Raw genomic sequence first — 17,177 nt, 5'->3', positions numbered from 1 at the left:
TCAATCAAGCATGTTCAAAGGCCGAACGAAATCTTAAAAAATCATTAAAGGTTATCCCTAGAGATCCTGTCCTTATAAAGACTTTGAGAATTAAATACAAGGCAGTTTTGGCAGCACGGAAAAAAGAAGTGAAAGCAGACATATATGGGAATCCTTGTGTGACCCCGCAATCCTGGGTAATAGTTCTAAGTTTTGGAACATCATAAACAAGCCTCTGTTTGATGATCCCAGCAACCCCACGCTTGGAACTAACATACCCGAGGAAGAGTGGGTATCACATTACAGTACAATTTTTAAAAGTGACGAGTCACAAGCGGAATTTATTTTTAAAAACTCTGAGGAGGACCTGTTGTGCTTTACAGTGGGGGAGATAGAAAAGGGGATTCAGGGTTTAACCTGCAACAAAGCTCCTGGACCTGACGGTCTTCCCCCCGATTTATTTAAATCAAATATCCATCTATGGGCCCCAGGCCTTACCGCAGTAATAAATGCTGGAGTATCAATTGCCTGCCCAAAGTCCTGGGGGTCCTCGACCATAGTGCCTGTATTTAAGAAGGGCAACCGAAGTAGTGCAATATGTTACAGACCTATTTCTTTGATTAATTCAGTTGCTAAAGTGGTGGGGGGTGTCATTTTAAACAGGCTGGTAGCATGGGCTAACGAAAACAATATTATGTCGCCAACACAATACGGGTTCAGACCAGGCCACTCAACGATAACTCAATGCCTGAACCTGTACTTAATAAACGGGAAATACACTATGGCTAGAAAAGGGTCCATTCATATGGCTTTTATGGACTTATCGTCCGCATTCGATTGCGTTGACAGAGGCAGGCTATGGGAGGTCCTGCAAAATATGGGAGTGGAGCAAAATCTTAATAATTTTTTGGCCGATCTCCACTCGGACACAAGAGCAAATGTCCGTTACACCCAAGATCTGAAAGTAACCAGGGATTTTAGGATAAATCGGGGCGTCAGGCAGGGGTGTATTTTAGCCCCGTTTCTTTTTAACCTCTACATTAACGAACTGGAAGAGCATTTACTAAAAACCGGTACAGACTATCCATACATAGGAAGGAAGGGCGTGCCCGTCCTGCTATACGCGGACGACGCCGTCCTAATCTCCAGAACCGCGATTGGTCTTCAAACCTTGTTAAATTCTTTTTTCGACTTTATGAACTCCCGAGGCCTGAGCATCAACAATTCTTAATCTTTCATAATGATGACAGGTTTACGTCCCAAAAAAATATATTCCCACTCAGTAAACGGTGAAAAAATACTGACAACTAAGACTTTTTCGTACCTCGGTGACCTTTTTGACCACAAACTTAAGTGGGCACCAGCGATACAAAAGAAAAAGGGTGAGGTAGTGCGGGCTAACGCAGCAATAACAGACTTTGCAAGGAAAATGGGAAATAGCCCGGTGGCCGCTGTCTTGAAGCTATACCAAGCCAAAAGCACTGCAGTCGCGTGCTACGGGAGCGAAATATGGGGCTCCGTACCCTTAGATGACCTTGAGGTTACTGAAAATAACTTTTTAAAGCAAGTCTTAAGGCTCCCTAGGGGTACGGCAAATTTCTCCGTCCATGAAGAACTTGGTATGCCCTACCTAAGCGACAGGATATCTTTAAACCCCTTGCTCTGCTGGCTAAATAGCTGGCTAAACACAGACATACCCCTCACCAGAAATATCTTGCAAGAGGCACTAGAGTGGGAAGGGAGGGATAAGATCCCATGGTTAAAATACGTTAGAAGATGTCTCCTTGAATTAGGTAGGGTGGAACTTTTTCTAGCCCCTGAGAAAATAACTAAAACTGATGTAACCTATGTGAAGAACACCTTTATGTCATCCAGGTACCTGGCGAGGGAGGAGAGAGAGTTTAAGAAAAATAGTGTGAGATTGCACGCTCTCACCAAAACCTGTCTATTCATGGAACCTTATTTAACTTGGCCCTTGTCGGGATATGAACGTTTTTTGTTGACAAGGTTTCGATTTGACATGATCCATTTATTGTTAGCTGTACCAAGTGGGGCTCATAGAGGACAAGTGTTGCCAGCTTGCGGCTGCGACAATAAGTCTCCGCAAGATCTGGCACACTTTTTATTTTTTTGCTCGTATTATATAGTTCCTCGAAATCTGTTTTTAAAGCCTTTACTTAAACAGCTCCATTTCGCACAAATCAGACCAGCAATTTATTACCTACAAATGCTAAACAGTGATTGCACCATATTTGTATGTAGTTTTTTAAAATTAGCACTTAAATTTAGAAAAAGCATGGAAGGCTAATTAATTTTGCTACTGATAGGAATATCCTTTTTAACTTAAATTGATTTTATCTTTTTAAACTTGTAATCCCGCTTGTGTCTGTGTCTATGTGGAAATATTCTTTTTTATAATCATATTAAGTGTTTAATGCGTATGAAATGTACTTTTATGATTGTTATATGTAAACAATCGAATAAAGATACTTTACTTACTTACTATTTGCAAAATGCACACCAGATTTTTGTGATCACTATCTGATTTTGTGAGCTGACCTGTGTATGAATCGCAAAATCACCATTTGCAGGGAGCTGCACAAAAATCTGTCTAATGACCGTTAATTTGGCCAGTTGCAGTTTTCTCTCCCCTGCGATTGACTATTAATACAGGGAATGGTGGCCTTCAGGGAACAGCAAATCACCATCCCTGTGTTTACATTTCCAAACTAATTTCTTTTATTGCAGCACATGTTCCTTGAAGGAACCAGTGGTACTTAAAAAGAAATAAAAAGGTTTCCATGATCCTAAAAGAAGAAAGGGTCTTAAAGAGACCCCTTCTCCTTTGTGAATCAGGTACCACCTCCCTTTGAAGTGTCGGTAACTATACAGTGGTTGGCAACCAGAATTGTAGTTGCAAACCTTTGATATATTGCATACCAAATTGCAATTGGAAATGCTCCTTTTTTGGTTCTTCCAAATTGCGAACCGGTACGGATTGCAAAACCCTTTTAATTTTACTCACTCATGAAATGGTTTTTGTACATTACAAAAAAGAACTTTGTATTTTGTGATTCTCAGGGGTGGAATCACAAAACCCGTTAGCACATCTCTCCCTTGGAGTTTACTAATCCAACTGCAGCACAATCCCAAAACACTTGACTAATAACTGGCTATGATTCATCACCTCTCAGGGCATTATGCACCATTGAACAAACATTTCTTAATATTCAGAAAATATCAACTGAAATATCAAACACCAACAATTTCACATTTTTTTATTGCATGACAAGTTTCTGTTTTCTTTCTCTCTGCAGAAAAGAGTATTTTGTGATCTCGGACAGGGGGTTCTGAACAATGCTTGGCAAGGCTATAATGCAACTCTCTTGGCGTATGGGCAGACCGGCTCTGGGAAGAGCTATTCTATGATTGGATATGGCGCCAACAGGGGCATAATCCCAATTATCTGTGAAGAGCTCTTTAAAGCAATTCAAAACAACCAGGACAAAACAAAGCAATACCAGGTAAATGTTGAGTTGCTTAAACTAGTATCTTGTGATGTAGATAACAAAGTGCTTACTTTAAGTTTCTTATCTCTCATGGATGCCATTTAGGAGTTGTAACTGCAGCCCCTGACTTTCCTCTTATTACCACTGGCACCGATTTTGCGACCCCTGGCATCAGGGATGGCAAATTCAGTGCCTCTATGTATATTAGCGCTGCACCCCTCTCTTTTCTTTTTTCCTATCTGTTTTACATAATACTAATAATGAATATTAGTAGGTTATTGTGAGAAATTGAGTTGTTGGTTGAGGGCAATGTGAACCGCGTCTAAAGCAAAATCCACAATCCTAGCCAGGGTGAACCTCAAAAAGTCACTAAATTAACCGCTGCTTAACCCTCTGGTAGCTTGGCACAAAAACTGTCCGGCTTAACTTAGAGACAATGTGTAAAGTATTTATGCAGTCTCAAACAGTAATAAAATGAAAACACAACACAAAAATCCTACACAAATTTAGAAAAACAGAGGGAAATGTAATACATTATTTGACACCAAAACAAAAAAATATAAGCAGTAGAACCAGAGTCAAGAATTTTTAAAGGTTTAAGTACAATCTGGCACCTAAAAGATCAACGCGCCACCTACAAACATGTAGTCACATGAGACTGGGGCAAAATCGAAAGTTATGGCAAACTGCAATGGGATCCAGATCAGATATAAAATGTGGATTAGACCAGGTCTCTGCTTATCTTTGGACTTAAAAGAAATTAAAAAAATATATATATTAGAAGGTTAAGTTTAGTGGGGCAAGGCAGCCAGCGATCTCTTTTTTAGAAGTTGAAAATCCCCAGCGGACACAGTTGCGGGCTGTAGTTGACAAGGACTCCCCGATGACGGATATCCTTTTGAAGTGGAGCGTCTGAATAGGAGTTTCTGCTGCAGAGAACAATGTAGAGGGATCCACAGCAAAGTCAGGCAGTCCGTCAATGAACTTTGGGTGGATCCGTGGGCAGGTAGGTCCCGGTCGCCTCTCAGGTCTCAGAACATGTTTGTCAGGAAATGTTCTTTTTACCACTTAGATGGTCAAGACTCACTTCAGGCTGGTTCAAGGTGCACTTTAAAAGTTGTTGCAAATTTTTGTGTCCCTGTAGCTCTGAACAAGAGGCTAGCAACCTAGCCCTTGGATTCAATATTCGGGTCTTGGGGTTCAGGTAAAAAAAACAGGTCTCAAGCAGAAGGATAGTTCTGTGAGGGTACGGGCAGGCTTCAGCCAGCAGGGCAGTCCTCTGAAGTACATGACAGGCCACAGGCAGCAGGCAATCCTCTGAGACTCTTGCCCAGGTCTAGAAGTGAACTGAGGAATAGGTCTGAAGGTCCTATTTTTATATCTGCTGCCATCTCTGAAGTGGAAGAAACTTCTGGAGTTTTCACCTCACGGGTGGCCCTGGAATTTCCTGCCTCCCTGCCCAGACTCCCCTGGGTCTGGAGTCCCAAAAATCTAATGTGCAGTTCTTTGTGTTTCTGCTGAGACAGCTCCTTTGACATATAAGTGGGGCTGTGCCCATCTCTGCCCCTTCCATCCTGCTAGGATGGCCCATGCTGAAAACCAATATTCCACCTTTGTGTGACTGTCTAGGAGGTGTACACGCAAAGCAACTGCAAGTCACACCTAGTCATGGGAACCCAGGATATAGGCTGCAGGCCCCAAATGATTAGAGGAAGAAATGCACAAAACAAGGGCCAAAGGCCTGGAGGGTGAAGAGGATCTTCCACAGTATTGGAAGAGGAATGGAGAGCATAAGTCTTCCCAACTCAGTATCAACAATTCAAAGAAGTTTAATTCCCACCCAGTAGTTCAAGTTCAAGTTCAAAAATTTGTATAGAGCACTACTCACCCAGAGGGTCTTAAGGCGCTTGAGGGAGGGGGGGTACTTTACTTATCGAATATCCAAGTTTTTAGTTGCTTTCTGAAGGAGAGGTGGTTCTGTGTAAGGCGGAGGTGGTTGGGAAGAGAATTCCAGGTTTTGGCCGCTAAGTAGGAGAAGGATCTTCCCCCCATGGTGGATCTATGGATGCGCGGAATTGCGGCGAGGGCTTGATTGGACGATCGTAGTTGGCGGGAGGGGGTGTAGAAGGACAGTCGTGTGGTGAGGCATTCGGGCCCTAGGTCGTAGAGGGTTTGTGTGCGTGGGTGAGGTGGCCGGAACGTTATTCTCTTGTTGACGGGGAGCCAGTGGAGGTCCCTCAGGTGACCGGAAATGTGAGCCTGACGGGGGATGTCCAGTATGAGTCTGGCCGAGGCGTTTTGGATGCATTGTAGTTTTTTCTGTAGTTTGGCTGTGGTTCCCGCGTAAAGGGTGTTTCTGTAATCCAGTCGGCTTGTGACCAGTGCGTGGGTGATTGTCTTTCTTGTTTCGGTGGGGATCCAACTGAAGATTTTTTTGAGCATGCGTAGGATGTTGAAGCATGAAGATGAGACGCGTTGACTTGTCTGGTCATCGAGAGGGAGGAGTCCAGGATGAAGCCCAGGTTACGTGCGTGGTCCGTAGGTATGGGTGCAGTTCCCAGGGCCGGTGGCCACCACGAGTCGTCCCAGGCGGAGGGGGATGAACCTAAGATGAGGACTTCCATTTTGTCAGAGTTCAGTTTTAAACGGCTGTTCTTCATCCACTCGGCTACTTCTTTCATTCCTTCGTGTAAGTTGGTTTTGGCGGTGTTTGGGTCTTTGGTGAGGGAGAGGATCAGCTGGGTGTCGTCTGCGTAGGAGATGATGTTGAGGTTGTGTTGGCATGCGATGGATGCGAGGGGACTCATGTATATGTTGAAGAGGGTGGGACTGAGAGATGATCCTTGTGGAACGCCGCAGATGACTTTGGTGGCCTCTGATGTAAAAGGGGGAAGGCGGACTCTCTGGGTTCTTACGGTGAGGAACGAGATGATCCAGTCCAATGCTTTTCCTTGTATTCCGACGTTGCTGAGGCGTTGTATGAGGGTGCTATGACAGACTGTGTCGAAGGCTGCGGAGAGGTCAAGTAGGATGAGGGCAGCTGTTTCTCTGTTGTCCAGTAGAGTTCGAATGTCGTCTGTTGCTGCGATGAGGGCGGTTTTGGTGCTATGTTTGGCTCGGAAGCCGGACTGTGAGGGGTCGAGGGATTTGTTGGATTCAAGGAAGGTGCCGAGCTGACTGTTGACGGCTTTCTCAATGACTTTGGCAGGGAATGGGAGGAGCGAGATGGGGTGGTAGTTCTTAAGTTCAGTGGGGTCTGCTGTGGGTTTCTCGAGAAGGGCGCTGAGTTCGGCATGTTTCCAGCTTTCCGGGAAGGTAGCGGAGTTGAAGGAGCAGTTGATTACGTCACGGAGATGGGGTGCGATAATGGAGTCTGCTTTGTTGAAAAGTGGTGGGGACATGGGTCGGTTGGCGATCCTGAGTGGATGGAGTTCATCAGGCCGATGGTGTCTTCAGTGGTGATTGGGTTCCAGGCGCAAAGGTTGTTAGAGGGCGGTTTTGGTTCGGAGGTGGGTGGAGTGGACTGGTCTTCAGACTGGTTTTCGAAGATGTTATGTATGTCGGCGATTTTGTTGTGGAAGAATGAGGCTAGGGAGTCGCAGAGGTCTTGGGAGGGAGTGATGTCGTTGGTGCCGGCGGTGGGGTTGGTAAATTCTTTGACGATGTTGAATAGTTCCTTGCTGTTTTGGGCGTTGTTGTCAAGACGATCCTTGAGTGCTGATTTCTTGGTGGATCGGATCAGTTGGTGGTGTTTGCGGGTGGCTTTCTTGAAGGTGGCCAGGTTGTCAGTGGTTGGGTTTTTTCTCCAGGCTTTCTTGAGGGTACGACAGAACTTCTTGGATTTCTTAAGATCATCGTTGAACCAGGGGGCTTTTTTGTTACCTTGCTTGATTTGATGGTTTTTCAAGGGTGCTAGTTCGTCGGCGCTGTGGGTTATCCAATGTGTGAGGTTGGTGGCTGCTTGGTTTGGGTCCGATGATTTGGCAGGAGGGATTTGATGAAGCGATGTGAAGAGCTGGTCGGTGGTAATTTTGTACCAGTTTCTTCGGGGAATAAGATGTGGGGGGTTGTTGGTCGTGGTCTTTTTGTAGTTGAAGTGAACGCAGCTGTTGTCCGTCCAATGGAGAGCTGTGGTGTGATTGAAGGAGATGTGCTTGCTGGAGGTGAAGATTGGGTCGAGCGTGTGTCCGGCCTAGTGGGTGGGGGTATTGACAAGTTGTTTGAGACCAAGGGTGGCCAGGTTGTCCAGAAGGGTGGTGGTGTTGCTGTCGTTTTTCTTTTCCAGGTGGAAGTTGAGGTCTCCCAGTAGAATGCAGTCCTCGGAGGGGAGGGCGTGTGGGCTGATGAAGTCAGTGATGTCTTCGCTGAATTGTGTGCGGGGTCCTGGTGGTCTGTAGAAGAGGGTGCCTCTGAGTGTGGTCTTGGGGTCGGTGTGGATCTGGTAGTGAAGGTGTTCGGCGGTAGCGAGGTTATCGTCGGAACTGGTCGTGATGCGGATGGTGTTCTTATGGACGATGGCGATGCCTCCTCCTGTTTGGATGCTGCGGTCCTTTCGGATGATCTTGTAGCCATCCGGGATGGCTATGGCGATGTCGGGTGCTGATGAGGCGTTCATCCAGGTTTCTGTAATGAAGGCGACATCCGACGATGTAGTGTCGAGTAGGTTCCAGAGTTCAATGGCGTGTCTGTGGACCGAGCGGGTGTTGAGTAGGATGCACTTTAGGTGGTTAGAGTCGGAGCTCTGTTTGGAGTTTGTGGATTTGGTGATGGTCCTGATGCAGTCGAACTTGCAGGAGTGGCAGGTGAAGGGTCCATGGGTGTGTCCTGGGGCGGCTTGGTAGCAGTTTGGAGGGCGGCCAGGGTTAAGGGCTGAGAGGATTGCGGCGTCGTATGTTATGCGGGTGGAGGGCAAATTGCGGGGGCCAGGGGATCTGGCCCTGGGCGCGGTCCAGGCGCGGACGGGCGTAGACGGGCTTACCTTTGGCGCACCTTCGGCGCACATAGGGCGACACCGCTGCGCGCAAAAACATCTGTCATATGTGGATAGTGGAGGGGGCGGGCGAGGGGGAGCAGCTGAGAGGCGTTAGCGGGGTGGAGAGCCGGGCAGGGAGGCACAACAACAAACAACAAAATGACAGCAAGCCAAGAGCCTAACAGGACGAGATTGGGGCAAAACTTTGAAAATGGCTAAGAAATGGCCAGTGGCACCGGCAGAACCAGGTACAAATTATCAACTCAGGCAAAGGCAGCAAAGCACAACTGAATGTCTATAAATGTGCACCTCAGCAACACAGCGCTATGATATCAATGCAATCAGCGTTACTATATCAATGCAATCAGCAAGCAGGCACAAATTAAAAGCAGGAAGCGTTCTGGCTTTAAATTACAAAGAGCGGTCTGGGAGTATAGCGCTACGATACCAAACAGAGCCTGGAGCAGCGTGAGGAGCGACCGCTTCTGATGAGCTCAGGACGGTCACAGCGCTTGCACAGGAGAGTCGGGCCTAAGCTTACCGTGGGAGGGAGGAGCAGCTGGGAGGCGGGAGCGGGGTGGAGAGCCGGGCAGGGAGGCACAACAACAAACAACAAAATGGCAGCAAGCCAAGAGCCTAACAGGACGAGATTGGGGCAAAACTTTGAAAATGGCTAAGAAATGGCCAGTGGCACCGGCAGAACCAGGTACAAATTATCACCTCAGTTCCTTTTTGTATGGTAACCCTCACACACTCTAGTAGTGTCATGCTTCATCATCAGATTCACCCTGGCTCCTAAAGGCCAGGGTGGGCTCGACCGTATTCCAGGCAGCTCTTTAGAGAAAAGGCCATGGGGGTTAAAGATTAAAAATCCTCCCGGTACTCCAAGTATCCCTTTAATATGGAGTGACCGGAGATAGTATAGCAAGAATGGTAGGGTATCTCAAGGATATAATGGTCCTATGATTCTACCAACATTGCCAACATGTTTCTACTGGTTGGGATACTTCTTTGAATTATAGAACAAGAAAATGTCAACTTTCTAAAAGTGACCTTTGTGGAATGGTGAATTAAAATCCAACTTTACCATGAAAGAGGATTTTAAATGACAATTGTTTAGATACCAAACAGGACATTTCTACCTGTGCCCAAACAAAAGTTATCATTTTATAACTGTAATAAAATAACCCAAAAATAATATGGGAGAGGTAGTCCTCCCTTAGAGAATAAAGAATGTGTGAGTTTTTTGGTACCGGTACAATATAACATAGGTGTACAGGTCCATTTGTTTTTAATACAATGCATCCTCCCCTATGGCTTGTTTAGACCCTTTCCTAAGAGTAAATCATCTGTATTAAATGCTTGGCCTAGTCGAATTGGTAATTAAAAACTACACACATGCTCCAATGACAGGTCTGAGAAATGTTTTAAAGGGCTCCTTAATTGGGTCGCACAATAGGTGCTATAGGCCACTGGTAGCGTTTAATTTACTAGCCCTGGGTATGTGGTATAATACTTTAGTAGGACTCATAAGTAGGTTGTACTGTAGGTTTTACTTGTTTCTGAAGCCTATTCTTCTTACATTAACCACCTACTCATAGGTCCTAATCAAAAGAGAGCAGGTCAAAATAGTGAAAGATACCATACAATATAGAAAATTGACATATGTCACCTAATAATGCACAACCGAGTAGCTTTTGAGAGGAATACAGCAAGAACTGCTGCAGAGTAGGAACATCTGGCAAGATATTGAGAAGCCCTCAATGTGTCTAATCTTTAAGCCATTTCCTGAGAGTGAGAAGAGACTTCTGGAAAAGAAGGAGGTATTCCGACATCACTCAACTGAACACCAATCAACTGGTCCGCAAAGGAAGTGGGGATAAACGTTTGGTAGGCAAAAAAACTTTCATCAGGGATATAACTATTGGAGTCACTGTGAAGCGAGGGACTTCAAAACATTCAGTGGGCTACAACCTGGCACACAGCCAGTGTATAGTTGTGAATTGAAGGCCTAAGTGGAAGTATAGATGCCACTATATGCATTTTACCAGAGGGAATTATTTTCTGTTACTCCACTGACAGTTTTTACATGAGACAGATTTCTGAGATCAACACAAGACAAACATAAAACACATTTTGAAAGGGAAATGATGAAGTAAAAGATGTAGGAAGATAATGGAGCTGTTAGAAATGGGGGTCTCTAGTTGGCAATGGTTTGAACCTTTTATCCAAATAGGGAGCCTTGCTTTTAGTCAGGGAAAGGGGGATACACACCTAAAATAACCCCTGCTCACCCCCTTGGTAGCTTGGCAGGAGCAGACAGGCTTATCTCAGAGGCAGTGTGTAAAGCATTTGTGAACACATATAGTAATACAGTGGAAACGCTACAAATGGACACCACACCAGTTTAGAAAAATAGGTAATCTTTATTTAGACTTAACACAAGACCAAACAACATAAATCCACAATAGATTATCAAGAATATGGCTTTAAAATGGTAGAAATAGCTTAGTTCAATGTAGATGGTAAATGCAACACTTTACTCTCAAAGTACCTTAGATGCATTACGCAAAGTAAACAAAAAGGGTCGCAGGGAAGGTGATGCGCCGTTCCTTACACTTAGGGGAGTGGATGCATCGGAACCTTACTGCTTTGCAGGGCAGTTGATGTGTCGCTTCCTTACTGAGTGGGGTGTTGACGGTTGGTTTCTTACTGCGCCCTGGTACGATGCGACAAGATGGTGCTTCAATGCGATGCGACGATCCGGTGCGATGTGACAAGATGGTGTCTTTGATGCGATGCGACAACCTGGATGCGATGCGTGCACGCCCGACGGTTGCGCAGCAAACTTGGTGGGTTCTTAAGCCGCGACAGGCCCTGCGAAATGCTTCTCCGGTGATGCGACGGCAACCTCTGCAGTGTCAATAAGCTTCTCCGGTGATGCGACACACTTCTTCAGTGATATGTTGGCAAACATCTGCGGTGGGTACACGCTTCTTTCTCGATGCGTCGCGCTTCCAGCTCCCAGCGACACACAGTCTTTAGAAGTACCAAAAATAGCAGTAGGCACCTCCCTGCAGGTAGAATTCCCAGTAAGGAAATTAAGGGGAGCTGGCCGTGTAGTCTTTGTGTCCCTGAGACTTCAGAACAGGAGGTGAACTCAGCTTCAAGCCCTTGGAGATCTTCCTCAAGATGATTAAAGTACACACAAAGTTCCTTTTCTCCTTTCCTCTGCAATAAGGAACCACTGCAGGCCAACCCAAAACAGTCACCAGTGCAGGGGCAGTCTCCTCCTTGAGCTTTCTTGGTTTCTTGCCTTGGCAAAGGTTTGTCTTGATTCCCAGAAGTGATCTAAAGTTCTGGGGTCTGGGCCCCAATATTTATACTACTAAATTATTTGTTCTCTGAAGGCAGAGAGTGTATTTTCTTAGTCAAAACCAGTTCTGTCCTCCCTGGTGCAGTTTCCTAGCAGGAGGTTGAGACATCATTAATGAAAGCAGACCTGGCCCAGGTAGCTGAAAAGAAATCTCCTCCCCCTACTCTCTATTCTATGTAGGCTCAGGCAAGTGAAAAGAAATCTCCTCCCCCTACTCTCTATTCAACCCAGGTACTATTCAGCCCAGGCCTGACTCATCAGACTGCTGGAGCCAAAACTCTCTCCAGCCCCCTGTCACTCAAAAACCAGACATGGAATACACAAAAGTGGCAGAGGCATACTGAATGGTTAGGCAAGAAAATACCTACTTTCTAAAAGTGGTATTTTCAAACACAGAATGTAAAAATCACACACACTAAAAGATGTATTTTAACATTCAGAGTTCAGGCATACTAAACTCGTTTTTCTACCTTGTTCCCTGGGTCAGTTAGGATTATAAAATGTTATAATCAAACTGCTCATTCTGGCCTATGGGAACTGGTTGCCTTGCAATAGTGAAAAACGAAATAGGCTGTAAGTCACTACCAGGACATGCCACGCACATCAGGGCATGTCCTACCTTTCACATACAACGCATCCTGCCCACAGGAGTACCTTGGGCCAACCTTAGGGGTGTCTAACATGTAGAAAAGGGAAGGTTTAGGGACTGACAAGTGTGTGCTCTTGCCAAGTCGACATGGCAGTCCCAGACTGCACACAGGCTCTGCAATGGCAGGCCTGAGACACATTTTACAAGCTGCTCCTGTGGGTGGCGCAACCAGTGCTGCAAGCCCACCAGCAGCATTTGATTTACAGGCCCAGGCACACATGGTGGACTGTACTAGGGTCTGACAAGTGGATCAAATTGCTAATCATGGAGTCACTAATCCATTACAACAATTTACAACAGAGAGCACTTGCACTTTGGCACTGACTAGCATTGGCAAAGTGCCAAAAGCATCTAGACCAGCAAAAACATAGCAAAAACATAGGCGGCAACAGCAAAAGAAATGGAAGGGAGACCCAAGCCAATGGTGCCGGGTCTAACAGGAGCTAATACAAAATGAGAAATAAATTCTCCTCAGTCAATGGCAGTCTCTACAACTCTTACAAGAAATGGGGAAAGAAATACAGAAACATGTCTTCAGCTACTGGAAATAAAACGTTTATGGAAATAAGATTGCATGGAAGAAAAGATTATTTGCATTTCAAGTTAAGTCAATGTGCAAACAAGGAGACCTAGTGGACTCTTAGCAGGAGACACATACCAACAAACAGAAGAACAATGATTTCTAAATTATGTCTAGGAGAATCAACATCAAGCTTATGTGACTACTTAATACAAAATTAAAGTTGGATAGATGATACTGTAGTAAAAGGAGACTATCCTGAAACATTTTGCATTGGAGCCTGCACAAGGACTTTGAGCCAGTTGGTTGCTTCCTACAAATTGACCCTACGTAATATCCAAGATATAGAGAATTAAATAAGCGACAGTACATAAAAACTAAGAAAAGGGCATCTTTACAAATACAACAGATCTAGAATAATGGAATGCAGAAGACTAGGATAAGTACAAGTGTTTAGAGACTCTGAAAAAAGCTTGGAAATGTATTTTTAGCTACAGCATGAGAACCGGAAATAAATAAAAGGGACCGTTTTTGATGAAAGGATAGAGCTGGTTATGTAATGAAAGCGGGATGATGAACATCAAATAGGTAGCCCGGCAGGACGAGAATGGTCCTGATTTCAAGAAGACCTGTCGGATATTATCACTTAACATAAAAACCTGACCACTGTTAACTAGATCATTGTGTGAATGTGTTTTGTATAGCAGTCTTGATATAACCGGCCACTTGTTATAAGGTCCAAAATCTACTCTACAGGTTTTGAAGTTAGATATCGTGGTGGGGAAAATTGCAAAAAATAAATGACCAAGGGCCAGATGTAGGTGGCCATTTACCGACCGGTAACGGCCGATTTCGGCCGTTACCGACTGGTAAATGGTCATTCCTGATGTAGGTGGCCTATTTTAACGATTCGGTAAATTTACCGATTCGGTAACTTCCATATGTAGGTGGGACTCTTCTGAGTCCCAAAGGCCAGTCAGATTCGGTATTTTACCACCCAATCCTATTGGGTGGTGAAATACCGAATACATGTGTGCATGCACATCTGTGCATGCACACCTGTGCAATGTGACACACAGACATGCCCTTAGGGCATGTCTGTGTGCCACATGGCACACAAGTCTGGAATTGGGGTGCCAGAGGGTGTCAAAGTGACACCCCCTGCACCCTTGCAAAATTCGGAATTTACCTACATTTCCCCCCCTCTAATTTACCACTTCTTAAATACCGAATCGGTATGATTCCGGATTTAAGAAGTGGTAAATTAGAATTACCTACATCGGGCCCCAAGACCATTGTGGACATGGCTACCCCTAAAATCCCACACCCCAAAAGACACCTCAACAGCACACTCACTGGTGGGTGGATCAGGGATGGTGTTAAACCTTGTTTTATTGAGACAATATGCCCCACAGTAAAGTGCAAATTAGTATATCAAAAATGCAATCAATTAAAAAGGGACTGAAGTCCAATCTCAGCGCGGCTTTACACCAACCGCCCTATCACGGCGCGGCACCTTTTGATGTCACTTTTCCTCCACTCGCAGCAGTTCCCCTCCTTTTCACTTTGCTTCTCACTCACGCATAAGTCCCATACATACACTGAAATGATCCCGTGCGACCAAGCAATCTGACTGTACGTCCACAGTCTGACTGTACGTCCAGAGTCATGTAATTGTCTAGAAACTGTCTGTCCACGAAATGTCCAGACAATCACCTCAAGTGATAGGTTACAAACACTCAGCAACCCACGACCAGCGTCATTTACTCACGCACTCACACATTCATTCCTCCTATCTCGGTCCAGCGGGTGATCGATGGTACCTCACGATTCCCTCAACAATGGTTGACAATTACTTTTGGGTGTACTGTACACCCGGCCCACTTAAGCTACTCCTTGAGCCCGCGTGCTCACAGCCTGATCTCCTTTCATACAACAGACATTCCAACTCCGCAAGACATCACAACACGAACACCACAAACATCACAACATAAAACCGCAATCTAACAACACAAAAACCCTATTCATACTTACTCTCCCAGGAACTGCTGCTTTTCGCCGCACCGTCACTCTCTGTCAGGTTCCATAGAATGCCGTCTTCCACCGGTAATCCACTGAACGGTCATCACCTGAATTCTATGGGCCTTGGGGAAACTCTTATCCTAATCTAAAACTCCCTTACTTCCAGAAACTAACCGTCCTCTGCTACCAACTGATGACGCTGGGATTCCCACCTAGGGCCATATGTATCAAGAAAACGATTTGCGATTGTTACCGAATCGCAAAATCAGAATCGCAAATCGGGATGTATCAACGCAATCGCAAATATTTAGCGATTCGCCCAAAATCGCTAAATATTTGCGAGATGGATAATAGCGATTCCTTAATCTGCAAAAATCGCTAAAGTGCGAGTTCGCATACCGAAAATCGCAAAATAGCGAGATAGCAGCCAAAAAATCGCTAAATTGCGATGTTCCCACTGGAAAAATCGCAAATTAGCGTTTTTCTGGAAACATCCAATCGCAATCCTGATGCTTTATGATGACATCACCAACCAGGAAGTGAGTGATTTCCTATGGTGCTTCAGGATTGAGACTGAGAGTGTGAGAGAGTTGTTTGCTACTCAGGAGCTATGGCAGAAGGTGGAAATAAGGATGTCCCAGCAAGCCAGCAGGAGCAGCAAGAAGGGGAAGCAGCCAGGAAGAGGATGCTCAAGTTCTCTGAGGCTGAACTAGAAACCCTAATCACAGAAATGGTGCCACACCATGAGGCATTATTCGGAAGGAGTTCCCACAAGGTGCCAGAAGCCAGCAAGAGACGGATTTGGGAGGGCATCCAAGCCAAAGTGAATGCCCTAGGAGTGACACACAGGACAGTGGAAGTGTTGCGCAAGCGCTGGTACGACTTGCGCCAGCACTCCAAGGAGAAGTTGGCTGCCAGGCTGGAGCAGTCCCAGCTCACCGGTGGGGGAACCTCCAACATCCCAGACTCTACACCACTGGAGGAGCTGGTAGAGGGCACACTGCCCCCACAGAGTGTTGCGGGCGTGTCCGTGCTCGACAGCTCAGCACAACCAGCTGCAAGACCAGGTAAGAAGCATGCCTCCCCACCCTAAACCACCCCCAGCAACCCCCTGCAGCGACCTAGGGAATATGGGAACCACATGTCAGCCTAGAGCAAGTACACAGGCAGTCACAGCAATGCATTATGGGAGATGTAGTCACAATAGTCTGTAATGTTGGAGGGAGCATCCAAATTGTAAACATTCCACATGTGCAGGTCAGGAAAGATGAATGACACAAGTAAAGTCAGGGTACACTGTGAAAACATTTATTTGAACATCACATGAAATGAAAAAATAAGTAATGTGTGCTGTTCTATCCACAGCACCTGCAAGTGGAAAGGCAACAGCCAGTGCAAGTGACTCAGGACCCCAAGTCTCAGGAGAAGCCAGCCATGGCCATGATACAGATGGGGAGGACAGTCCTTTCATCCGACCACAGGGACACAGTAGGAGGAACGTGAGGCCATTCAGAATCATGGATGATGAGGATGAGGACAATGAAAATGTGCAGTCTGATGCACCAGTACCCCAGCAGCAGGAGTCTAGACCACAGACCAGAGGCAGCCGTAGACCCCGCACGGCCATCAGCTCCAGTGTGCAGCAGGAAGAATCTGTTTTTGCCAGCCTCGAAATGCACATGCTTCAGGTACACCGCCTGCAAGCGAAACATATGAAGGCCATTCAGAGAGAGATCAGGGCAGGGAACAGAGGAATACGCGAAGAAATCAGGGGGGCTGTGCAGGAGCTGACTTCAGAGTTGCGAGCTGAACGCGCAGCCAGGCGCAAAGAAATGGCCCGCATGGACCACTACACTCGCGCCATTAACCGGCTGGCCTCCTCCACCAATATGCTTGCAAGGCGTGCCATAGAGACCCAGTGTGAGTTCACTCACGGAATCCAGGATATTGCCACTGTGGTAGTGCAGTCAACTGCCACCCTGGATGAACTGCGTGCGCTGCGTACTGCTGGACCAGGGGTGCTTACCCCCAGTGAGGAGGACTCACAGTCAGTGCGGAGCTCCAACACACCACCACCCACTGTTGAGAGGCGCCGTAGTGGCTGGAGCACCAGGCCTGCCACACAACAATAGGGACTGCAGCAAAATGAC

At 46.0% G+C, this 17,177-nt stretch overlaps 1 protein-coding gene across 1 annotated transcript in view; it reads left to right on the top strand.

Moving 5' to 3' along the window:
• Window positions 1–17,177, top strand: part of LOC147708518 (kinesin-like protein KIF28) — a 685,351-nt gene that overhangs the window by 105,796 nt on the left and 562,378 nt on the right. Inside the window, exon 2 of the mRNA XM_086927203.1 lies at window positions 3,297–3,503. Coding sequence (XP_086783329.1) covers window positions 3,297–3,503 — 207 coding nt within the window. The remainder of the gene's footprint in view (window positions 1–3,296; window positions 3,504–17,177) is intronic.

The sequence above is a fragment of the Lissotriton vulgaris genome, chromosome 6 (genome assembly GCF_964263255.1).
Source record: "Lissotriton vulgaris chromosome 6, aLisVul1.2, whole genome shotgun sequence".
Classification (NCBI taxonomy): Eukaryota; Metazoa; Chordata; class Amphibia; order Caudata; family Salamandridae; genus Lissotriton; species Lissotriton vulgaris.
Note: the sequence above shows the minus strand (reverse complement) of the source record. Positions and strands in the feature narration are given on the sequence as shown.